Raw genomic sequence first — 22943 nt, 5'->3', positions numbered from 1 at the left:
TCTTTTAATCTTTAACACTCCAAAAATTTACTTCAGCATATGATATATAGCTTAATTATCTAATTATTAATTGATTTATTTCATAAATGGGGCGTGTTTGCAAAACGCAGCTTCTCATTTCCCATTTCGAAGTAATATAGTGAGTGAGCGGTCACCGTGAGGAAACTTTCAGTAGCCCTGGAGGTCCATCCATCTGGAGAGCTACGTGGGCTGTGTCGGACAGTTCTTTGTCAATTTCTCCTCGTGTCTCGTCATCATAGGCGTAATTTGCGGGTGGGACATGTACCCCAGGGTCGATATTATCCCCACCACTTTTGAAACATCTCGCGGCACGGATGTACCAATACAAATAAATAAAACATCTCCAGTTAACTAGCAAATTATTCGTTTCGTTCGCTTGTTAAATAAGAGGCGATCTAGCGCTGAAATTAGTTTTTTTAATCAAGTGATCAAAGTGCTCGTTGCCGCTGCGATCAGTGGCGCTGATACAGTGTTCTCTTGTGGCTCGCGCACACGCCGCAGTCTTCACTCGGACGCACGCTTCAATCCGTTGAGGAGACTCTCTATTCGTTCCGGTGAAATCACAAAGCAAAATTCACACAAATCTGTCCCTGCTTGATATACAACCACTGATAAACATATTCTGTTTTGATGAACCTATGACACGCTTGGCAAGAGTTCTGCCACTGGACCATTAAAGTAGGCTACATTTGTGAAACAGTCGACCTATGTATTTATTCACGTGAAAAAAACAACATAGTGGAGTAGATCTCATTAAATGTCTAAGTAAACCCAGTGTACTATTTAAATCGACTGCTGGACATCATAATGTTATTCTACATACATCTGATTTATGATTTAGCATTGTATTAGCACGGGCACAAGGCTACATTGCGCATGCAATGTCGAAGTCGAACCGTGCGACGCACACACGCACCGCACTGAGACAAGCGAACCTAATGGTTCGGATGTTTTTTCATGTACCGTGCCACCCCTAATATATATATCTTTTTGGAGAAGATGGTTTATTTATGCTTTGCAGCAAAGAATATCTCGCTTAATCTATATTTGAAAGACAGTCCACAGTAAAACTAAGGTACGTTTTGCAACTTCTTTTTCATCAGCTGAACTTTCATAAAATATTACTATCTTCAAGTATTTAATATATCCATCAAATCATGCTAATTTCAACCATACATAACACAGTAGTTTGATATGCACATACTGATACTAAATTATTACCATATTCATAATATACTATGGTATTTTACTTGGTATTCAAACCTATTCAAAAAAATATACGGCAGGGCAAACATGGTCATACCTTTGGCACTTTTACTTTTTTTTTTTAGTTAGTGGTATGAAGGCACTCTCGTAATGGCTAAACATTCATAAAATATCGCTATCTTCAGGTATATAATATATCCATCAAATCATGCTAACAGCAAAAAAGCCTTATATGGAATAATTTAAGTCATAAATAACACAGTGGCAGATTATAGCAGAATATTGCAAACAAGATTTGTCCACAGTCTAAAAACGAATGCGTTTGCAAATGCACACACACACAAGAATGATTGCGTTGCATATTTTAGCCATGTTGGTCCAAATACCAAGGTATTTTTGGTTATTGTCTAAAGGAATATAGGATGACTTACTTTGGCTGCTCCGATCTGCTCTTTCCGGAATCTCTCCAAGGGTGTGATCAGAACATCGTCGGCATTCTGTATCTGCAATCAATCAAGCACAGATATAAGGTATTTCATGAGAAAACACTCTTCTTTAAACTACATTAACTTCAGTGAAGTTCACAGCTTTAAGAGGTCATCAGATGCCCATTTTCCACAAGTTGGTATGATTCTTTAGGGTGTTCATGTAAAGTTTGTAATATACTTTGGTTAAAACTCCTCTGTGGTTGTGTAAAACAACACCCTTTTTAACTCCTCAAAAACAGCTCTATTCACAGTAACCTGTTTCGGTGCATGTCACTTTAAATAGTAATGGTCGAGGGCAGAAACATGCTAATACGGGACAGTCCGTCAGCGGTCGTGGGCGGAGCATGAGAGTATTGAGAGTGTTTCTTTTTGAGGATTAAAAAAAAAGTAGTGAATGGATTTCTTTCATTGTAAGGTGATTGTGTCCACACACTACAAAAAAAAAACCATATAAAAGTGAATTTTGCATCCGATGACCCCTTTAATTAAAGTTAGAAGGTTCATGCAGCATTAACGCAGAAGGCTGAGAATTTGAAAAATCTCACTATTATGAACACATTTGTGGTGTGAGTTCACATTTCTGCAGGAGGCTTGTGAGAACATTCACACCAACACTTCAGAAGAGCAGTAATGATTAGTGTGATAGAACTTCAGTCATCAGTATTCATTTAATGAGAACTCCAGAGAAGACTTTTCAAATGAGGAAAATGACCAATAATACAGACATTGTGAATTTGAGCAATACATAAATAAGAAAATGGCTTTTGTTTTAAACCGGGCCATGAAACGCATCGATATTGTCAGAGCTGAGAGAAATATGGCCATCAACGACCAGAGAGGGAGTTTTACGTGTGCAGATAGGCATGCATTTAAAAGCTGAAATATGTCTCTATATATCTGCGTTTGCTGTGGGTATCATAGTATACCCTGGAAAAGACCCTCGTAGCAGACTGACACGCTCTTTCCAGCCTCACAGAGAGAACAGGTGACTGCATCAGTTACATTTACAATGATGTTGCTACGGTGTCTAGGTATTTGCAAGGGCTCTGCTATAGTTGATAGGATCTTCTAGGTTGTTGCTAGCGCATTGCTAGGGTGTTATGTGGGTAGTCACTCAGGCTTTAATAGGATGTTGCTAGGTGGATGCTGTAGTTCTTTGGGTGATATAATATATTTGAAGTTTTTTCATGATATGACCAAGAACAACAGATCAGGGTCTAATTCCTTAAAGATCAATGGTTCTCAGCCTGCACATAGTTGATGAATTATGACGTTCCTGTAGTGCTCTCTGTTGAATCAGGACTGAATCAGCCTACTTCGAAACATGCTCCTCATTTCTACAAGCATGTCACGGAGGGGGTAGGGAGTGCTGTCAATGATGTTGTCCAGCAGCTTGGACATCATTCTCTTCTCTACAACCACCAGATGGTTCCGGCCTTCTCCAAAAAGCCTGCTCTCTTGATGAGCTTGTTCATCTTCTTGTTACTCCCAGAGTCCCAGCACACTACAGTGTAGAACAAGGCAGGCACGCAAAAAGACTGAAAGAACATGTTCAGCTGCACACATTGAAAAACCTCTCTCAAAAAGTACATTCAGCTTTGGTTCTTCTTAAAGATAAGGTGTCTCAGTGTTGTTTGTTCATTTAAGTCTGTCATCCTCAGTGTTAACCACATAATAGTATATTGTGTTATATTACACTACAGCTTGAGATGTTGGGAAGGCTCCAGCATACACACAAACCCTATATAAGACAAGTGGTATTATATTTTATTCACAGTTATGTTCTGTTTTTTCTGTTTTGTTTAGTTTTAGTTCAAGGCTGTGTCCGAAATCACCCCATACCCTTAAATAGGGCACTTTTTGAAGGGACAGACATTTGTTGTGGTGTCCTAAACCATAGTGAACGTTATCGAGTGCACTCATTCAATCCCACAATCCACTGCAATAAGCGTACAACCAATGTACGCTCAACGGCTAGAGAATGCCCATAATTCACGGTGAGAGTTGTGCGTCAAATTAATTCCCTCATCTGAATCATCCATGAATCCATTGTCCAAACCACTGGTCCAGTGGCTACAGCGTAATATCATTCAGGTATAAATTCATTTTTAATTGATTATTAAATTGATTAATTAAGGTTTACACATAGTTTCCATGACAGAGTTCAAGATAAATCTTTTCATCTTACGATCATAGCTGCCAGTTTGCTAAGTTTCAAATAATTATTAAACAGCGAGCACAAACTATGCAAAAGCGGAAGCCCTTCCGGCATCCTCATTGTCCGAATTCGCTCACTCGTTTTCACTCACTCCCTCAAGCGAACTACGTATATTAATGGACTAATGTAAGGAATAGTGGAGGAGGGTATAGGGGGCAATTTCGGACACAGCCCTAGTCATTCCTTAGTTGTCATGGTTTCTGATTAGTTATCACCTGTTCCCTGTTCCATTGCTTACCATCTTCTGTGTATTTAATTAAACATTTCAGTGCAAGGAAACAAGAATAAGCTGCATAAAAGCAGCAAATATTCTGCATATTTTCAAAAGTCTTTTTAACACATTGCTCACACAATCTTGTTACAAGTAGATTTTTTGCAGCACATTGCAACTGCCATTGAGATAAATGGGAATGCTAACGGATAGCTTTCTCTCCAGGTATTAAAAACCTCCTTACCAAAAACATGCAAACATATTAGGTCAAGACGCACATCTGCGTATGTGGAGCAGACCTGCCGTGGTGGCATGACATGACACTCGGTTTGATTAACGGAGTTATTCTGTGCCGTGAGGGTGTGTGATAAAGCTATAACACAGCACATGATACCTGGTCTAATTTTAGAGAGACCTTTCTCCTCCACCATCTCTAGAGAGTGTCTCCCTCCACCCATAAATCAAGAGAATTGTTTTCATTGTCTCAAACACACGGTCACCCTAACCTTTGCCTGACAAAGGCACACAAACCTCATCTACATCTGAATGCTCTGTGATTAGCCGCAAACCTCAAACCTTGCACCATTTCTATCCGTTTCTCATTTTATTCCTTTGTTTTTATTTCAATTTAGGAAGCATCGCTTCATTGGTATTCAAAGACTGCCCCCCCGAGCCTTGAACAAAGAATTTTGAAAGCATAACTTTATCAAAGGAATTACTGGTTGGATTAATATTCCAACGCAAGGGAAGAACTGCGATGCGAACATCAACCCTGTGGCTAGTGGAGAGGATAATGGATAAATGTGGCTAACTGGAAAGTAACTCAATAAATACTCAAATTTCCAGCTCATTCCTTCATTATTATTTTAGGACCAATGAATAAAGCATGTGTATTCAGAACTCTGAATAATTCGTCTGGCACAAACAGGTCTATGTTTGTGTGTGTCTTCCCAGGAGAATGTAAGGGATCAGATCTATATGATTTTAATGCATGAGCTGAATCGACACCTTGGCTTTAATACCCGTTTGGAGTGGAACGTCCTCACGGCTGATTTCATACCGTCTTAACTTCCCTGGCTGTAGACCAAAACATCATGCGATGCAGTGCTCAGACACTGTGACTAATCTGAATCTGAATAACTCAATATCAACAGTGAAGGTTTTCATTGCATTTTTTCCTCTGTAGTTGCAGAGGCAGTTCTCAAGACACTTGACCTTTGGAATTAATTTCGGGATGAGCTGCCGTAATCAGCCTTCTCTGGAATGGCCTGTCTTGACGGGGCCTTTGTAGAGTCTCACCTGTAGGGATCACGTCACTGGAGACATCAAAAAAAGGGCTTAAATCAAAAATAATTGCTTTATCATGCAGCAAGTTTAAGTAAAACATTCATGCAAAAAGCTGGAGTGGTTTGACTTTACATTCCACTCATTGGAAGTATCTCAAGATACATCATGAACAAAGGCCTAAATATAATGCTAAAAGAAAAAAAAAATCTAAAGGAAAAGGGCGCAGGAAAACAGTGGGTCTGTGTATAAAAATAGATGGGCGATACTTTATGGCTGGATGCCATAGTATTGTGCAGTGAGATTTTTATGTAATCTGAAGAAAACGAGACCATTGTAGAACTTGCAAGGTGTTGTGGAAGATTTCTGTGATGTTGCACTGTGATTTCTGATTTGTTTGTTAATTAAAGCATCACTGATAATATATTGGTTTCAAGACAAAATGTGTTCAAATTTATTTAATATTAAAGTGCCCCTTTCCCCTCCTGGGATTTATTTTAAGTGAAAACCGGAAATAAAGTTTATTTAATAATCAAATAATTCATTGTTAAAATATAAACATTTCAACAGTGGTTATATTAAAAACTTTTTTTCATGTCCGATTTATTCAAACATTAAATGAATATGTCATATTAGTGCATATATTTAGAAAAATGCTCCTCTATAGAGTTTTTTTTTTTCTAGCTGACTAATGAGCTATGGACATTGAATTGCTTCTGTGATAGAGTGATTACATGAGAGATGATTCATTTCAGTAAGTTTTACCGTTTCTTTCAACATACCTTATGTTTTTTTTTTCATGCTATAACTACTAGCAACTACTTTTATTCAAAACTACTTACAAATTAATAATAATAATAATAATAATAATTCATTACATTTATATAGCACTTTTCTCAGCACTCAAAGCACTTTACATGGAAGGGGGGAATCTCCTCAACCACCAGCAATGTGCAGCATCCACCTGGATGATGTGACGGCAGCCATACTGCGCCAGAACGCCCACCACACACCAGCTTATTGGTGGAGAGGAGACGATGATGAAGCCAATCAGTGTATGGGGATGATTAGGAGGCCATGATGATGGACAGAGGCCACTGTGCAAATTTGGCCAGGATGCCAGGGTTATACCCCTACTCTTTTTTCAAAGGACATCATGGGATTTTTAATGACCACAGAGAGTCAGGACCTCAGTTTAACGTCTCATCCGAAGGACAAAAGAGTAATACAAGTGTTTCATCTATATAACTATATACATGTTAGCACATATATTTGCATGGTATAAAGCTACAGATCACTTATACTTTTCCACAGCTCATTTTGTCTGGGTTTTTTGTCCACTGAAATTCCTCTGAAATATATTTTTGCAGTTTTTCGTCAGCAGAACAATCCAAAAACAAATTAAACAACAGTACAACCCACTGAAGAGATGTGTCAATGGCCTCACAGCCTCGCTTTCATTCCTGTTAAAAATCAAAGATGGCGCTGCTGTGAATAAGGTCAACAGAACACTAAAGACATCACAAAGACATTCTTTGAAATACATTGGACAATAGTGTTGTCGTCAAGAAGACCACCTTAAAGGGATACTTCACCTCTGGAAAGATGAATGTGTATTTAAAATAGGTCATTTATGTAGAATTTACGCCTGCCGCGTAAATTAAGCTGATAGATATAATTTTTTTTTAATCATATGATAAACTCATCAACTCTTCAAGTTACTCATAAAAACTTTTCATAAGATATCAAAGTAAATGCCCGCAAGGAACAAAAGCACCTGGTTCATTCCTGGCATTTGAGAGCAGTCTGCTGTGATCTATATACGACTCTAATTGGTGTCAGTGAGGTTGACTGCAAAAATTTGCTTTGAGCTGAAAGTCTGCTGAATTCATTTGGATGGCGTTCAACAGATCTTGAAGCACACATTCTACCTAAACCTAAAAAAAGGGGGAAATCCATTTGGGCTCTATAGCTTTATCCATTAGGCATTTCACCAGCAGGGGACATCTAATTTCTATGATGAACTTGTATAGATTTTCCATGACAGCATTTTCTAACATATCAATTAAGTTGCGATTATGCTAAGTGCGCTCACAGCGAGACACAAATCTTACTGAGTCGCTCTATCACCTCAGGTGCTGATGCAGCCTAATACCTGCTTCCTGGACAAACCCTCACATCCTTCACGCACTAAGGCTTGAGGCGACAGTCTGCGGACAGAGTAGATGAGCAGATAAGAGGGTTTTTTTTCTGCTCATGACTGCAAGGCTGCCTCATTCAAGGTAATGCAAGTTGCACTCAAACTTCTCATTGGCAGCGAGATGAGGTGAAGAGTGTTTTGCTTTGACCAAATCAGATTTTATAGATGGGATGTTAAAATAGAGAACTGTGGCAGGTAGCTTCCCTCTGGTTTAAAAATGTATAGGTATTTCATTCAATTCCTGGTGGATATTTTACTTGTTCTAGAAGAAAATGGCACAAAAATGGTTATAAATGGTAAATCCACAGAACTTTTAGTTCCTGTCAGCTAAGAACTGAGGCTATAGTTCGCAAACGCTCATCAAATTTGACAATAGTAGACTGGAAAAACGCTGCCTGGTCCGTTGAGTCTCGATTTCTACTGCAATATTCAGATGGTAGGGTCAGAATTTGGTGTAAACAACATGAAAGCATGGATCCATCCTGCCTTGTATCAGTGGTTCAAGCTTCTGGTGGTGTGATGGTGTGGGGGATATCTTCTTGGGCCCCTTAGTACCAATTCAGCATCGTTTAAACACAACAGCCTACCTGAGTATTGTTGCTGAACATTTTCATCCCTATATAACCACAGAGTACCATTTTCTGATAGCCACTTCCAGCATGACAAAGGGTCATGTCAAAAAGCTCAAATCATCTCAAAAATGTTTCTTGAACATGACAATGAGTTCACTATACTCAAATGGCCTCCACATTCACCAGATCTCAATCCCATAGAGCACCTTTGGGATTGGTGGAACGGAAAATTCACATCATGGATGTGCAGCCGACAAATCTGCAGTAACTGTGTGATGCTATCATGTCAATATGGACCAAAATCTCTGAGGAATGTTTCCAGCACCTTGTTGAATCTATGCCACAAAGAATTAAGGCAGTTGGTCCAACCCGGTCCTAGCAAGGTGGCTGGTGAGTGTAATTGCCAATAATAATTGAGCACCAAATCAGCTTATTAGAAAGACTTTTAAAAGGACTGGAGTAATGGCTGCTGAAAATTCAGCTTTTGCTATCAGAAGAATAAATTACATAAAAAAAAATATTCTAATAGAAAACAGCTATAATATTTTACAATGTTACTGTTTTACTGTATTATTCAACATACAAGCCTTGGTGAGCATAACAGACTTCCTTTTAATAAAAACAATATAAAAAATATAAATTATTCCAAACTTTTGACTGGTAGCATAGATTTTATCCATAAATCTATGTTCCCTCTGTTTGTTTTTTGCTCCAGCTGTGAGAGGTATGCAGTGTCTTTTATTCAAAGAAACATTTGTCTTAGTTACAGTAACCTCAAATAAACTTCCCTGTTGTCTGGTTCTAGCTGTATAGGGCAGTGATTTTGTCTCGAGTCCTGGAGCTACATTATAGTTTAGTGTATGTGTGTCTCACTTTAAATGCCCTCTTGAGTCCCATTAACAAACTCAGTAAACCTTGGAAACAATCGCTTCTTTTCTGCTCGTCTACCCTCACTGTAGTCACGCTCGATGTGACATTCCATAAGACTGGCCTCAGCACACAGTGTGCCCACATTGCGGAACGCAATCACAGCGAGAATAAACAAAAGCTCCAGGAGATTGGACAATTCACCACGTCTAGCCTAAACCAGGTTACAGTTTTTGCATAAACACAGAGTTAGTACTGCTTGATCACATTTTTTTCAAGATCATTTTCATGACAATTAAGGACATTTCCTTGCCAAATTCTCATTACTGCAATGCAAAATAAAATAAATATAATATAAATATAATTCCAACTGTTAAACAAGGGAGAATTTTTTTTTTTCAACCACAAACAAGTTAGAGTGCATAAATCTCTGCATTTCATGTAGTGACAAATATTTTAACAAAACCTGTTTATCATATTTAACAAACAAATTTATATATATATATATATGAAAAATCACAGCGAAACATTCAAATCTGTGTTGCCTCTGAGCCAGAGAGAGAGCAGTTGTCATGCATACAAGACATAAAACAGCTTTGCAAACCGTTTTTTTTTCAGCCACACACAGTATAATTTTTTTCTGTCTTACAATTATTCAAATTATCACAGAAGTTCAAAGTTTGAAAATAAACACTGATGTCTACGGTAGCGATCAAAATGGAATAAAATCACCTTTTGAAAGTCGCTTCAAATAAAGATAGTATCAATTAGGGGTGTGCGATATCGTCTGCGATAATATCGTAATTGTTGTTTTAACTATGTGCGATTTGACATTATCGAGTATAGCCTATCTGCATGCATAGCTAGTGCATGCATACTCTACATAATGTAGTCTTGTAGATTAGACTAGTGTGGGTGCACATTTAGAGTGCACGCTTTTACTGCGTGATTTAGTCTTAGTAATAAATATCACAAGAGTGCAGTTTTTCTCCAAATATCAGCATGATAACAAATGTGATATTGATTTTATCATATTTATTAAGTTTAATACAAAATAAGTTAATATTAAGTGACTTACATTTTAGACACCACATTGCCTGTTTTTGCTCTATTTCGCCAACGAAAATAGTTCAAAACAAAGCCACACACGGCAGTGTTTCCTTACTGAGTGAATCAGCTTTTTGAACCAATCAGTTGACTAGGATAAATTTAGATAGTCAAATGCTTCTTTCCTTGAATGAATCAGCCGTTTGAATAAATCGGTTGAATCTCAGTGAGTCGCTCATTAACAGTGACTTGCTGCCACCTACTGGCATTTTTAAATTTCACATTTAAAGTATCTTTCTTGTTTTAAATAATTTTAAATATCAATATTCAATATTGCAAAAATGAATTTTATTGATACTGATTTAATTTGATTGGTAACAGCCCTATTGTGTCTTATTTGTATAATTGAATTTGATTCAATTTATGAAATTGACACAAAAGATGATGCATGCATATAATTAGGTTTAAAAAATGGCTTTATAAAGGTAAAAATGCCCATATAAGGTAAAAATCAATTGAAACATATTGGAAAAAATAATTTCTGTCACTGCTGTGAACTGACCACCACACAGAGTCCTAAACCTAGACCCTAAACCGGAGTCGGCTGTCCACGACAGTCCTAAACCTGCCAAAGTACCAACAAAATAAACACACTCAGCAAAATATCGTCTAATAATCGTTATCGAGAAAATATCGAGATATCATTTTTTGTCAATATCGCACACCCCTAGTATCAATTACATTGTTTCACCAGAAGTTGGCGACAAGTGACTGTTAAAAAAAGTATATGTCATTGAATCATTCATTCAATACATTTGTTCAAAAAAGCTGATTCATCCAGCATTGAAACAACTGAAGTCTATATGAGTGAGTCTGAATCATTCATTCAAATCGAATTAAATCAAATAATTAAATCAAATTAATTAAATATTTTTCAATAGACTGCAGCAAATATACACACATATATATATAAAATATATATATACTCCGTTGCTCTGATTGGTTGTAGGTCTATCCAACTGAGTGCAGAGGCATTTTCTTTCCTGGTTCGGTTGAAACATGCCCCTTAAAGGAGACATATCATGCTTTTAAATCGTTCCTTTTTACATATAAATCATACATTTGTGGTCTATATAAAGCGGAACTGCAATGCTTGGGTCTGAATTCCTCATTATTATAGCTCCACAGGACCCTTTTCTACCCCTTTTCTGATGTGCGTCTGAGAGCAACTCGTTTTGGTGCGGTCTCTTTAAATACAATTGAGACACTTCATACCCCGCCCCCTCTCCAGGTTGCAGAGGTGACACTCGGTTCAACTCCACCCCGTTCGGCCATTTTTGTAGTTTGATAGCAGAGATACAATTATCTAGCGGCACAGAAACTTTTTATTCACACGATATTAACAAAATGTCAACAACGGAAGACTTGTCCAGCCAGCCTTACATGTTCGAGCCAGAGTCGGAGCCGGAGCGAGATGAAAATGAAGATGACGAACCTGCAGAACAACGTCTACATATGGATGTATCGCAATGGTGTGTTACTGTATTTACACATGAAACTTTGGTCTTCCGACCTTTTACCACCGTGTCGATTTATTTTGATTAATATGTGTGAGGGAGAGAGAGCAAGACAGCGTCTAGTTTGGAGACGGTGAAATCTTGTTTACACTTTCGCCTGGCTCCGAAGAGAGAGAGAATGCGCGCGCGCACGACCGGGTCTCTCTCTCTGCTCATTCTTTCAGTTAAACATGCGCCCTGTCACACGCGCGGAAGTTCATCTACATTAGACGGTGTAATGAAGCGTGTGGGTTACTACATCCAACAACCGAACATTTTAACTTACCCTCTCGTAACTTCTGCATCCTTTAGCTTGGACTACAAAATTGCAGCGAGAAATAAAAATGGCGGATTGCTCGAAGTGTTGGGCTGGAAGTCAATGTCCTTATTTGGCAGTTCCGCTGCAAATACTGTGACGTAATAGTTCAAAAAACGTCATAGATAACAGAAAAATCGGAACAGGCTGAAAAATATGACCAAAACAGAATATAAAGATATCAACGAAGCACCTGAAGAGAATAATTTCAACGTTTCTGTACTTCTAAACACTCCAAATATACAACAAAATGCATTTAAGGGCTAAAAAAAGTGGATTTAGCATGATATGTCCCCTTTAATCACAGCCCAATGGAGCAGTATCAGACTCATATTCTGACTAGAATTTGAGTATGACGACGTCAGGCTACTATACAGTAATTGCATGTCAAACCTAAGCTCATGAAAAAAAAACACCTTTGAATGCAAATCACGTCAAATCGAAGCTTATGAGGGTATAAGCAGCTGTGAGTGGTTTAGGGCACAATGTAAGCATAAATGTTAGTGAGTTCCCTGTAACTCAAGATTACACAAATGAACACAGCTGAGCAGCTGAGGACCTGTCTTCTTAATAGCCTTAATGTAAGACGGGATGTAAAAGCATGCTTTGAGCTGACTAAAACACAAAACAAGCTAAGAGGAACGGTGTTAAGCAAGTGAGGAAATTACAAAACAGGGTGCAGGTTGAAGATAACCACACCTGGCTAGACTGAATTTCACTGCTTTCGCAACATTATCGGCTCTAAGGACAGATTTGTTCTGGAAAAGCTTAAAGAGGATTTCCCTAAAGGATATGATCACCTTTAAAGAGCACCACAGCATCAGGCCCCTGGCCCCTGAATACCATCAGAACTCAGCGGCCTTGAACAATCTCCAACCATGCAGAGCACAAAACAGTTTCTCTCTCTTTCACACACACACACACACACACACACAAGCTTTCCATCTCTCTTTCTGCTGTCTCACACCAGGGGAATTAAACCAGACTTCGCTTTAAAACGGTGGAATTTGATAAGTCTGTGCTTCACAATAACACACTTGGGTGGCTGGCACACAACTCACACACGGATACCAATTTCTTCTATGGCTTTGAGCCAAACAAACCATCATGACGGTAATAAAACCGTCATGCCTGTCTAGTGGCAATAACCCAGCTTCACCATTCAAACCATTCCAAAACTTCCTTAAATTAGTACTGGCACCAAAATATATATTTGACTTAATAAACCACTCAAACAGGAAGTGGCACTAATATGAGACACATGTATCAGTGAGGCAGTGAGCAAAAGCAGCCTCTTATCGCTCAGTGTCTTTTCTATTTTGGGTTGTTGATTGACTCCAGATGTGACTAGGGGACGCGGGGGGTTGGAGGACAGGGGATTTTGTTTCAATTTCTAGTCTGTGAAAGCACACACTTTCAAAGCCGCAGAAGAAATTTGATGCAGGCTGCTGGGTTTGCTTTGAGTTTATTTGTTAATTCCCTCAACCATCCATTCACACATCATTTCCGTTGTCATACAAACACTACTGTTCAAATGTTTGGGGTCAGTAAGATTTTTTTAAAGAAATGAATACTTTTATTCAGAAAGGATGCATTGATTGAAGTGACAGTAACAACTGAACAACAGTAACAGTGAGCAGCACAACTGTTTTCAACATCGATAATAATCAGAAATGTTTCTTGAGCAGCAAATTATTAGAATGATTTCTGAAGGATCATGTGACACTGAAGACTGTGGAAAATTCAGTTTTGATTACAGGAATAAATTACTTTTACAATATATTCACATCGAAAACAAAGCTTTTTTGAATTATTGTAATATTGTGAAATATTTTTATTTTTAAGCCTAAATTTAATCTGTTCAACAAATAAAGCGGTCGTGTTGCTTCAGAAAATATTGGACTAAACCGCTCAATTCAAATGGATTAGTTTTACGATCTCTTTATGAACTTCTTGTTCATTCATGAACTTTTTTCATTAAAGTGTCAGTTGCATAGGCTGTCAATGGAGGGACAGAAAGCTCTCAGATTTCATCATTCTGAAGATGAACGAAAGTCTTACGGTTTGGAATGACATAAGGCTGAGTAACCCATAAGAGCATTACAATAATCTAGCCTTGGTTAATCTACAGTGGTTGCTAGGCTGTTAAGTGTTGTTGTTAAGGTGTTGTTAGGTGGTTTCTAGGGATTTTCTGGTCCCAAATTCAATGTAAATAATAAAGATTATGTGTTTAGAAAGCTGTCTTTGTGCATGTCAGAGGTTTAGACTTTTGGTGCAGTTGTGATTTTGTGAGTTGCAGACAGAAATCTTAAAATCTGAAATGTCATTTAGCATTCTGATCTCCACAAGACAGAAATACTAATGAAGACGTGGACAGATAATCACAATTCTGCTCTCATTGGCACATGTCAATAGGTCAGCATTATTGACAGTATAACAGCATCACAAGGGCCTGGCTTTCAATCCCACTCGACTGAAGAGAACTGACGTTTGCATGTATATACGGCTGCCTCGGATTGAGTCTGACAGCGGAGCGTTCCGTTCCATGACTGATTGGGCTCGGGAGATCAAGAATACACTAGCAACTCCACCACGGAAAATATTTGGAAAATCTACTTCCTCCCTTTCTTATATTCCTTTATTCAAAAATGTATGACACAAGGTGTTGCTAGATGGAGCAATGAGAGCCCTTCAAATCTCTTTTTGTTACAGGTTGTGAAATAATCACACAAAGAACACTTCTGAAAAAGTGCACATCAGTCATTATATCCTATTAAAAAAGGCAATCTTACAGGCCGAAGTGATGAAACACTAAGCTGAAGACAACATGAAAAAAGAATGTGAATGACTAAATAAAGTGGAAACTGGAAAGTTTCATTGACTTGCAGCAACATTCCATGTGGTTTCTCATTAACCAAAGCTGGCCCTGGATTAGTGGATGTCTGATTAAGCGGTGTGGAAAGTCAATCGCTGTGAAACAGAGAATGGACAGGAGCAGCGAGCCACACAACGTAAACAAAGATAATGGCTTCATTTCAAAACCTAGCCTGTCTGTCTACCGCCTACGTACCGCTGTCTTCAACATCGGAATCCTAACTGAAATGCAACCTCATAAATGACTGATTTTCAATGCTCAAGGCAGCAACTCACAAATAGAATACCCAGGATACTTAACCCACAAATGATTTAAAGGAAGTATTTTGCTAAAATAATACTCTATAATGAGTCAAGAACAAAACATTAGTGAAAATAGTCTATTTTTAACGCCATCTGGCACAAAATGAAACAAGTAAAAAAGACATTTGACCAACAGAAGATCTAGGGGCCAGATTTATTAAACAGGGCAAATAAGCGTGAGAGCGCAGTTCTGCACGTGATCTACTGATGACACACAAATTAAAAAACACAGATCAAGCTGGATCATTTACATAATGACCAAGAGCATTGCAAATTAGCATCTGGTTTAAGACATGATCTTTTTAGGCAGTAAATAATGGCACAAACACCAGTAAATTGACTAGCGCAAACCTTAGTAAATCACCTTTCATGATTCATTTAAATACTCTCCTCCCATACATTTTGCATCTGAAAGGGAAACTCCTACGAATGCATATGCAATAAGATCAACCTCAAAAATAACCGTCTCTACGCCTTTTCAGCGCTAATTTTTCACTGCCTGTCTTTAGTAAATCCTGACAAAAGAGAGTTTGCGCTGGTGCTAGCTTTTCATAAATCTGGCCCTAAATCTCTTGGCTTCAATACAAAATACAAACTTAAAAACTTAATATATTATTATTTGTGATAATTTATTTTTATTAAAAAGAGGACCCCTAAAGCATGACATACTGTATCCAGTTGCCCATATTTGTTTTTGCCAGGTCCAAAATAATTTCACATGCATTTGTGTAACTGTACATTTAAACCTTCATTTGATCTCCATTCAACCTCATTGCTGTCTAGGTGAAAGATAATAAAGATATCTCATTTGAGATTTTTTCTGTCCTGTGGGCTTCCTCTCGGTCTAAATCTTTCGAGTTTCTTCCTTGCAAAGAGTGTCGTTGCAGCAAACTATGCATGACGACTGCAAAAAAAAAGAAAAAAAAGAAGAGATTAGATGTTTAAGATGAAGGAGAGGAAAATGAAATCAAATCCACTGAGGCAGCTAGCCTCAAAAGTGTTTTGTTCTCAATAAAACTAAAGTGTCTGACTGTGTGAGACCACACAAATGAGTTTATTCCAGCCATAAATCCATAAGTTATGCATTTAAGAGGAAATGTATATTTTAAAGGTCCTTTTTATTCTATTCAGCCCATTACTCACTGTCTGAAATGAAACAGACTTTGCTTTTCCCCGTATATGGAGATCAGAGTGAGAGAGCAGGGGTTGCAGTATACGAATGAACCTTTATAGCTTCACTCGAGACAAAGACGTTAAGGAGCAGATCTTCTGGAAAAACAACAACAAGGGTCGCGAAAACAAACCATTAGTCATTTTATCACACTTCCTTTATCTTCTGTAACTTCAAACATTTTTAAAGGAACCAAACATTAATGCTCCCTGTTGGGATCACTTACAAACACAAATGCATAAACACAGTTAGCCTCCATGTTGTCTACCGCCTATGTTGACACTCACAGCAGTCTTCCAAGACAACATCCTAACTGATATCTAATCTTGATTTCAATGGAGTGTGATAACGTAATATTCCAGTTAGCTCTAAATAGCCCAATTTAAATTAGACTGAGCTATATGTCAGACTTTATACTGGCACTGGAATAAAGTATATTTATAATCGACTCTGCTATCTTTGTGACTTTTTTTCATCCTGATGAATTTTGGGATTGTTTGCAATAACGCAAGGGCTGGGCAATATTGCCTCCCCTCCAGCAACCTCTCACGTGACACTGATCCAAAAATCCAATCAATTCCCAATGGACATAATCAGCTCCAACTCTACACTCTTGCTCAAGAAGCCATATACATCACAACAGAGAAAGAATATGATCTCAACTGCAAATTTTTGCAGGTGAAATTCATTACATTTCAATAGGTAATTTCATTAGGAATCCACGCAACTGTGAATTTTGCATGAGGACGAAAGATTTCTGGACGCAGATTTCACAACAGGTTCATTTGGGTTCAATATATTCACTGCACTGACCAACAAGAATCTGCTTGGTTTGAAAGTGGCTTCTGTGTGAACTGTGCTTCACACATACCTACACTACTGACAGTAGACGATGGACATTTTTGCCTGCAAAATTCTACTGAAATGTCACTAATGTGAATGCACCATTAGAATTGTCAAAACAAGGTATCCTAAGAGGCAGCATAATGTGTAAAATGAGAGGTGGAGCTACCTGACATCATGACCAATAAAAAAAAAAACAGGATGGCTTGATTTAGTATTTGTCTGTAACCCAATGTAGTTACAGACTGTGTGCATCCCTGATGTATTATTCATGCCATGTAGTTAAAAATTTAAAGGTTTAAAAGAGCAGCTGGTAACTGTGTGATAACCACACACATCATTAAGGTCCCATTTTAGTGAGCTATTAAGTCTTTTGGATAATTCTCACATCTTTTTGGTTATGTTATAAGGCTTTATATATAAATGAGGCTGCATATTGCTGGAAGTGTTTCAACATTTAAAAAGTCAATAAGGCCCTAGGGCTTGACCTTGAACCTTTGGTGTTAAACTGCAGTATAATGGTTTAAATTCCCAGAAATGCACATCATATTGGTGGAATAGTATGTGATATACGCCGGACAGGATGTTGTCACAGGGCATGTACCATGAAGCTACCTATGAACAAACTTTGGGTTACAGGATTGTTTTCAATTTAACAAAACCAAACAAACCCAGTCAGGTTTTGTTAGTATCAACTTTGTCAACTCAGGCTTTGTCAACTCAACACTGCAAAAACATATTGTGAATAGAAACATTTGACATTCTCCAGAGCACAAACAAAGATATGCACTGGATCGCTTGCCAAATCTGTTTCGCCTGTTATGCTATTATTACAGAGAAAACTGTTCCTAGACCTGTAGTTATGGGCAGCTTTTCCCTCTAAAAGCAATCAGAAGCAGCAGCATGCAGGGGAAGGCTGAGCAAATCCTTTTATTCTCCTAAAACCTGCACACATACCGCCAGCACCCGCACTTTCCCATCAAATATTGTCCCGCACTCCACTCAATTGCATTGGGTCCCGCAGGAGAGTAGGTTTCAACCATAAAGGTATTTATAGTATGCATACTCATTACTTACCAGCCGCCTTCTCTCCTCTTCCATGGTGTTTAGCAGCTGGGAAAACTCTTTGAAGGACTGAGCTGGAGGAGAAAAACAGAGTTATTAATACATTTGCATTCGCTGGTTAAAGTTCAGACTTATATATTAATAATAACTTGATTCATATGAGTCAATAGATGCTGTTAGCATTGATTTATTGTCACAGCTACTTATATAAATGAATTAGCATTTAATAAGAATGCAGAATGAACAATGGCCATTTTATTGTGAATTTAAAACAATATGGAACAGTTAAAAAAAAGACCTTCCTCTACTTCTGGTCACCTAAAAGGTATGAAAGAGAAGTGTTCATTAATGTATCCACAACTAACATAGCACTTATAGGCTTTTAGACGCTGCTGATATGTTTCAGGTACTAAAGCTTAAAGCGAAATGAAAATGAATATTTTACATTTCATTTCACCTGACATCAGCTGTGAATGCCATGTGACTAATCAATCTGGAGCTGCAGGACAATGACATAATGACAATTTCACACTTTAAGTGTCTCCAAAAAAAAAAGATCAGGCACTGGTAAAATATCTACTATAATATACTGAAATATTAACTATTTGAATGTTGCTTTCAAAAAGACTAATTCAATCAGAATATAAGGCTATCAATGAATGGCTGTCAATCGAGAATTTGATGTCCGACATCTACCAGCAGCGTCTAACAAGCAAACCTTGACCCAAGGGGAGCCGCTACATTGAAGGTAGTTCAATCCCAGGTAGAAGTGACATGTGACCTGGAAATTACTTTAATTCCCACAATCCCCACTAAGTCCTTGAGCAAAGCAAGCACTTAACCCAGAGGTTCCAGCAGAGATACTGGGCCTACAATTAGTGTATTATGATACTTGGGATTAAAAAAAAAAATCTGTTAAATGACACATCTAACCTTGATCCTAATTTGCACATACATAACATTTACCATTACACTCAAGTGAAATGAAAAAGTTAAACCAATGGATGTTTGCAATTTTGGTTAGGATGGAAAAAAAGATATGAGTGACGCAAGTAAGGTATAAACAACCAACCGGTTGTTATCGCAGAATAAACCCCGACAGGGTGATCAGGACCTTGACGCGAAGCCCGTGTAATAACCATCTATAATGCCCTCAAGTCTGCAAGTTAAAGGAATATTTCACACAAAAATAAACATTCTAGAATAGAGTGCATTATGTTTATGTGCTAATCTAACTAATCAATAATAATCGATTAAGATGCGCATGCGCAGCGGACGGTGATGGCTGCTTAATATCGACGCTCCACCTCAGTGCCTATTTTTCGCCCTTTTTCAATCCCTACTAAGTTTTTGGCCGCATTTCATGTAAATATCTGGATCTAGTGCTATTCTAGATGGCATCTAAAAGAGATATAATCCAGTCCCCGGCGAAGAAAAAGCAGAAAGATGACGATCGCCTTCATGACGCCATTGCCGAAATGCTCGATAATCAACTGAGCGCCATAAAGCAAAGCATGACGATGATTGTTCGCGAGGAAATATCGACGATTACAGCACGACTCGACTCGCTGGAAAAAGATGTCAAATCGTTCGGCAGTAGATGTGACAAGATGCAGGCAACGGTCCGGGATGTTAAGAGAGACTCGATTGCTAGCAAGGCCTGTCTGGAGGAGCTCCAGGAGAAATTACTTCTTTACGAGGATAAATCCAGACAAAATAACCTAAGGTTGGTGGGCCTAAGGGAAGGAGCTGAAGGCGGGAATGCTATTCAGTTTTTGCAGACCCATATTACCAAGTGGATTCCGGCTCTTAAAGGGAAGACGATAGAGATCGAACGCGCGCACCGTCTGTACGCGAATGAGGATTCCTCTAGGAATAGAGCGCGCACTTTAATTTTCAAGCTTCTTCGTTACAATGATCGGCAGGCGATCCTACAGGGAGCCAGGAGTGCTTCACCTCTGAGTTTCGAAGGGGGTATCTTACGGTTCTTTCCTGACTTCAGCAAGGGAACGTCCCAAAAAAGGAAAGCTATGGCTGAAGGTCGGAAACGTCTCCAACTACTAGGGATCGAGTCATTCCTGCTCTACCCCGCGTCGGTTAAAGTACGTCACGGCCAGGAGCAACTGTTTTTCAAGACCCCTGCGGACCTGGAGCGGTACATCTCGTCTCTGAGCGCTGCCACCACGGAGATGGATACCACCGCGCTATTAGATATGCCGCTGCCTGAGGATTAAATTCGGCCTTTTTGCTTTTGTGTTTTAACATCCTAAGTAGGGATATAGTTTTGATTGCGCTGTGATGGACACTCAGGTGAGAGATGCTGATGTTTGAGTAACTGTTACCCTTATAGTCCGAGTGCATGGCCTCGAGTAGATTTATTTTCCAGGCAGATAAGAGGGTGCGGTTTTCCCCTCTGCAAGCTGCCGATAGTAAATTGTTCTTTGTGTTATTGTTGTTAACTAATATTATGTTAGAACTACCAGGGTTTGCTGTTTTTGTTATTTTACTGGTTCATGGGGGTGAAATTATTAATGATGCGTTATGTTATATGGCTAACCTACCGTTGTCTTATGGGTAATTATATTGTGACAGAATGAGGGATTGTAATGTGATATCGTGGAATGTAAATGGTCTAAATTCTCCCATAAAGAGATCTAAATGCCTAGATTATTTGCACCGTAAACGAGCTGACATTGCATTAATACAAGAATCTCATCTCAAGGCTTCTGATGTTACTCGCTTTCAGAATAGACATTTTAAAATGATAGCTTTCTCTTCGCATAATAGTGCCTCAAGAGGAGTTATTATACTCCAGAACAGGAAATTCCCGTTTCTAATAGAGAAAATAGGAGGGGACGAAAACGGGCGGTTTACTTATGCTTCTGGCTCATGGAACAATTTAAAAATAGTTCTCTTCTCAGTATATTCCCCTAATATTTACGATGTAGACTTTTTCCCATCTCTTACTAAACTATTTCTTAACTTTGTAGACTACAAACTGGTTGTAGGTATGGATGCTAATGCAGTTTGTAACCCCTTAATTGATAGATCTCTTGTCGCTGTCCATGGTGATCCGGCTTCGCAGTCATTAAACGAGCTCATTGTTGATAACAACTTATGTGATATTTGGAGAGTGAAAAATGGGAACTCTAGAGATTATACTTTTTACTCGGCGCGCCACAAATCTTTTTCGAGATTAGATTACATCTTGATTTCTAAATCTCTTATCCAAGGAGTAAATCACATTGATATCCTACCTATCCTGATTTCAGATCACTCCGCTGTGATTTGTAATCTATCTCCTCCGATAATTCCCTTAAGCTCCAAAAGGTGGCGTATGAATACAACTTTCTTGCAAAATGAAGATTTTTTGTCCCAGTTACGTTCTAAATTATCTCTCTTTCTTCAAGAAAACTTAAGTTCATCTATTAATCCTCAAATCCTATGGGAGACAACTAAATGCTTCTTGAGAGGAAACTGCATTTCTTTTGCCTCCCATGTAAATAAATCCAGAGGGAAAAAATTAACCCAACTGGAGGCCCAGATTAAACATGTAGAGAAGGATCTTAAAAAAACCTTTACGGAAAATAAAAGCAGACTCTTGGGCAATTTAAAAACTGACCACAAGGCTATTCTATTAAAAAGGGCAGAATTTTTGATACACCGTACCAAACAAAATTACTATCTTAATGGTGAGCGGCCAGGAAAACTTATGGCTTTAAGGTTGAAACGTAATGAGGCCCTGGCCTCAATAACAGCCATTAAGGATAATGCAGATGTTCTTCACACGGCTCCAGGGGATGTAAACAGAATATTTAAGGACTTCTATGAGCTGCTTTACAGATCTGAGGTGGGAGCGAATGAACAAGCTGTTAGTGAATTCCTGATAAACTTAGATCTCCCTCACTTAACTGAGGAGCAATGTGCTTTTCTCGATTCTCCATTAGATTTAAAAGAGTTGAAGGAGGCTTTAGTGGCTATGAATAAAGGTAAGACCCCGGGTTTGGAGGGGTTACCTCCGGAGCTGTATCTGGCAATATGGGATATGATTGGACCACTCCTCCTCGACTCCATAAATTTCGCTATAGATACTGGTTGTTTCCATAGGGACCAGAATACTGCTCTTATCTCCCTGCTGCTGAAAAAGGGAAAGGAACCCCTATGCTGCTCTAGTTACAGGCCGATTTCACTAATTGGTACGGATGTCAAGTTATATGCCAAAGTTCTAGCCCACCGTTTGGGAACGGTTGCCAGTTTTTTAATTGCCCACGATCAGACAGGTTTCCTTAAGGAACGGTATGCTGCGGATAACTTGCGACGTCTTTTGAACATTATTGACTCACCCGACCCGGTTAACGAACAACGTGCTATCCTCTCGCTAGATGCTGAGAAAGCCTTTGACCGGGTCGAGTGGACATATTTATGGTCTGTCTTAACCCGTTTTGGTTTTGGCCCGCGTTTTATACATATGATTCAGACCCTTTATGTTAACTCGTCTGCGCGGGTCTCAACGGGTTTGTGCTGTTCGGAGGCAATCCCATTGAACCGGGGAACTAGACAGGGTTGTCCGTTATCCCCTTTACTATTCGCAATCTCATTAGAACCCTTAGCGCAGGCAATTCGACAAGACCACATTATTTCCCCGATTACTGTAGGTGACTCTAAGCATTTTATCTCTCTTTTTGCAGACGACATCCTGCT

General features: G+C 38.7%; 1 protein-coding gene across 8 annotated transcripts in view; it reads right to left on the bottom strand.

Annotated features, from left to right (window-relative positions):
- Nucleotides 1-22943, bottom strand: part of arhgap42b (Rho GTPase activating protein 42b) — a 137116-nt gene that overhangs the window by 63183 nt on the left and 50990 nt on the right. For all 8 annotated transcript variants that reach the window (XM_084408908.1, XM_084408906.1, XM_084408907.1 and 5 more), the window contains exons 3-4: nt 18255-18316; nt 1659-1730 (exon numbers count right to left, since the gene is read on the bottom strand). In XM_084408908.1, the coding sequence (XP_084265034.1) occupies nt 1659-1730; nt 18255-18316 (134 nt within the window). The remainder of the gene's footprint in view (nt 1-1658; nt 1731-18254; nt 18317-22943) is intronic.

The sequence above is a fragment of the Rutilus rutilus genome (genome assembly GCF_951802725.1).
Source record: "Rutilus rutilus genome assembly, chromosome: 5".
Lineage (NCBI taxonomy): Eukaryota > Metazoa > Chordata > Actinopteri > Cypriniformes > Leuciscidae > Rutilus > Rutilus rutilus.
Note: the sequence above shows the minus strand (reverse complement) of the source record. Positions and strands in the feature narration are given on the sequence as shown.